The sequence below is a fragment of the Austrofundulus limnaeus genome, unplaced genomic scaffold, assembly GCF_001266775.1.
Source record: "Austrofundulus limnaeus strain Quisiro unplaced genomic scaffold, Austrofundulus_limnaeus-1.0 Scaffold277, whole genome shotgun sequence".
NCBI lineage: Eukaryota > Metazoa > Chordata > Actinopteri > Cyprinodontiformes > Rivulidae > Austrofundulus > Austrofundulus limnaeus.
The window spans coordinates 406,240-409,781 of record NW_013952679.1 but is presented as its reverse complement, the minus strand read 5'-3'; the positions used below and the strand labels follow the sequence as shown (position 1 = coordinate 409,781).

General features: G+C 42.9%; 1 protein-coding gene across 1 annotated transcript in view; it reads left to right on the top strand.

The window, feature by feature from the left end:
* Positions 1–464: 464 nt before the first annotated feature.
* Positions 465–3,542, top strand: part of LOC106526460 (uncharacterized) — a 5,191-nt gene continuing 2,113 nt past the window's right edge. Inside the window, exon 1 of the mRNA XM_014021077.1 lies at positions 465–837. Coding sequence (XP_013876531.1) covers positions 489–837 — 349 coding nt within the window. The 5' untranslated portion in view covers positions 465–488. The remainder of the gene's footprint in view (positions 838–3,542) is intronic.

The window sequence follows — 3,542 nt, the reverse complement described above, 5'->3', positions numbered from 1 at the left end:
TATGGCTGCTGGACCCGGGGCACCTGTTGTCCAAGTCTGTTGTGTTTTTGTCTTTATCTCTTGAATTGGTTGTTCCGACCTGTAATTTCTCTTCGTGGGATCAATAAACTGTCATTCATTCATTCATTCATTCATTCATTCATTCATTCATTCATTCATTCATTCATTCATTCATTCACTATCATATTAAATTCCATTAGTTTAATTATATTTATGATGGATGATTTGTAGTAATAAAATGACCAATTATATGATAGTTTTGCCATTTCCATGCACCAAAAAACTTCCACATACAGTATAATCAGAAAGGCTGCAGCCTCTGATGTCGTGTTGTATGATTTGTCTGGTTGCAGCTGTTGGTTCAGAGCCATGCAGCTCTGTGGCTCAGTACGTGGTCTACTGCAGTGTTTGTGAAACAGAACATTCCTCAGGTTCAGACGTGAMTGGTGCAGTCGGTCCTGACAGCTCCCGGGGTTCCTGCACAGAATATGCCAGCTGGGGCCCGACAGAGGTCTGCAAAAACAGCAGCTAAAGTTCTGAGCCATATCAGATATTTTCAAACTAGAATGAAACGAGGAGAGTGTTTGGGAGTTTTTCACCTTTTCCTAGTGTGCTCCATCACTGGGTTGTTGATGGATCAGCACAGAGATGCAGAGAGAGACCAAGAGCTGAACAAAGCCATTCTGGAAATGTTACACATCAAGAAAGTGTCAGCTAGTCATCAGACCAGACCACACCCGTACATGAGGAGGATCTACCTGCAGCTGGCCTCGCTGGACTCTCCAGACTTCACAGGATCAGACGGAATCCTGGTGCAGAGCTTTAAAAGTGTTGACGGTAAGAACTTAGGGAAAATAAAGAAATGCAAATCACCTGCCACATAGGGTTTTAAACTTCTTAAAGGGAAACAATCTAATGTTGAAAAGAACTTAAACTGTAGTTGGTCAAAGTTTATAAATAACTCCTGCACAATGTGTGTGTTAAAATCAACTCTTAGCTGCCACCACACCAAATGGTAGCTCAATATCTGCAAACCTGACTGTTGCTATTGCTGTTTTCTAAGGTCAGTTGACAGCCATCTGGAATTAAATTGACTCAGAATGTTAATCAGTTGTAGATGTAGTGGAGATATTTTGCTAATAGACAATGTTGACTGAACTAATGGCAACATTTCAACCAAAGGTTGTGCTCTGTTTGTTAGAGCTCAGAATGTCTGTTGGGGATCAGTCTCAGCTTCTACCACACCAAATATTACTCAGTATGAATGATACTTTATTGATCCCATGAAGGGAAATTACAAATCTATAAATTGTTTAAATTCCCGCCTTTCTTTATCAAGCTGTTGCAGCCATTTTGAATTGGGCTGACCACGGGTTCTAGATGTACTGCAGGCCTACATACAGTACTAGATAGTTTCAGTTACATCTGTTCAGTGATTCACAAGATGTTTTGCTAACAGACACAGACACAAAGAGAACTATTATTGAAACTATTATTGGCCACATTCTCCTTTCTAATCTTCATGAGCACATCTCCATCTTCGGCCGTATATCCGTGGTTGGGTCATGGAGGCAACTGGAGAAATCGAGACTTCCCTCTCCCCAGCGATAATTTCCAGCTTGTCCTGGGGGACCCCAGGGTGTTCCCAGACCATAAATGATATATAATCCCTTAAGTGAGTCCTGGGTCTCTTACTAGTGGGATGCGCATTGAACATCTCTAAAGGGAGGCATCCAGGAGACATCCTGATCAAATGAAACACCTCAAATTAAGCTCCTCCCCTTATATCCAAGACTGAGCCCGGCCACCCTATGAAGGAAGCTCATTTCAGCCATTTTTTAAAAATCCAGGATCTTGTTCTTTCTGTCATGATCCAAGCCTCATGACCACAGGTGAGGGTTGGAATGTAGACAGACCAGTAAATACAGAGCTTTGCCTTTCAACCCAGTTCTTTTTTCACTATGACTGACCTAAGCAACGCCCTCATTACTGAGGACAAAGCCCCAATTCATCGATCCATCTTCCCGCTCCATCACTTTTAAATAAGACAACCAGATACTTAAACTCCTCCACTTGAGACAGAGACTCTCCCCCCGACCCAGAGGGGATATTCAACCCTTTTTCAGTCAAGAACCATGGCCTCAGACTCAGAGGAACTGACTCTCATCCCAGCTGCTTCACACTCGATTGTGAACCTTCCCAGTGCACACTGAAAGTCTTGGCCTGAAGACATCAACAGAACCACATCATCTGCATAAACCAGAGACGAGACCCTGTAGTTCCCAAACTAGACACCCTCCTCTCCATGACTGTGCCTTGAGATTCTGTCCATAAACACTACAAACAGGACTGGAGACAAGGGACAGCCCTGGTGGAGTCCAAGCTGCACTAAGAATGAACTTGACTTTGTGCCGATTATAAAAACGTTTGTCAACATCTGGCCAAAGGTGTCCTGGTACCAACTACACTTATGGACCACCACCCTATGCTCAAACAATGTGTTTGTTATTGTTATGGCAATATTTATTTAACAAAGACAGAAATACGTGGTCCAAGAATGAAGGTACTCCATCGATCATCTTGAACACAAACAGGATTGTCTGTTTTGTTATATGGAAGGGTCAGAGGTGGTGGGGCTCTGCGACTTTTTGTAGATCTTGGTTTAGTTCCTGGGGCTGGAAGATGAGAGTTAGCTGGATTTGGGTGTGGTGTTTGTTTGATATTAATCACGCCAGGTTATTCCATRTTGTTAGTAAAATCCAGGAGGGGCATTCCACTTGCTGTCCTGTTGGGGTCTCAGAGTCCAAGAGATCTTCTGTTTGTGAKGCTGGTTCTGCAGGTTGAAGTAACTCCTCTCTCTCTGGTTCTGATTCTGCAGCAGTCTCCTTATCAGTAACTGGCACACTGTGTTCCACTGATATCTCAGTTTTCTCCAGCTGTCCTTCAGACGTCAGCTGTTGTGGTTTTTCCTGTTGTTTGTTTCCAGCCGGAACTTGGTTCAGGAACTACTTCATGTTTGAAGCCAGAAGCTGTGCTCCAGTTTGATTCAGAGTTATTCTATCAGACCTGAAGAGATGTTTTCTTTCCCAGAAGAGATCAAAGTTATCCACAAAACTCACAGAGTGGTCAACACAGAGCTTTTCCAAAAAGCCATTAAGAGCCAACAGTCTGCTGAACCTCTCAGCTTCTCCTCCTGCTGTGGGAATGGGCCCACTGATGAACACATCCATGTTGAGATTTTTAACTGCATTCAGCAACTGAATAAAATCCTTCTTCAGGATTTCTGACTGTCGATTCATAAATTCATCACTTCCTGTATGAATGATGAGCGTCTTCAGAGGATACTCAGCTGTGATTTCCAGAATCTTCTCTGCGAGGTCAAACACTTTATCAGCAAAACTCAGAACTTTGACTTTCTTCTTGTTCCAGACGCCTCTGATCTCATTCACCATTTTATCTGTGATGATCAGCATTTCTTGATTCTTGAAAGTCTCTCTTTGGACTTGATTTGGCTTTGAGTTGGATCTGGATCTGGATCTGGA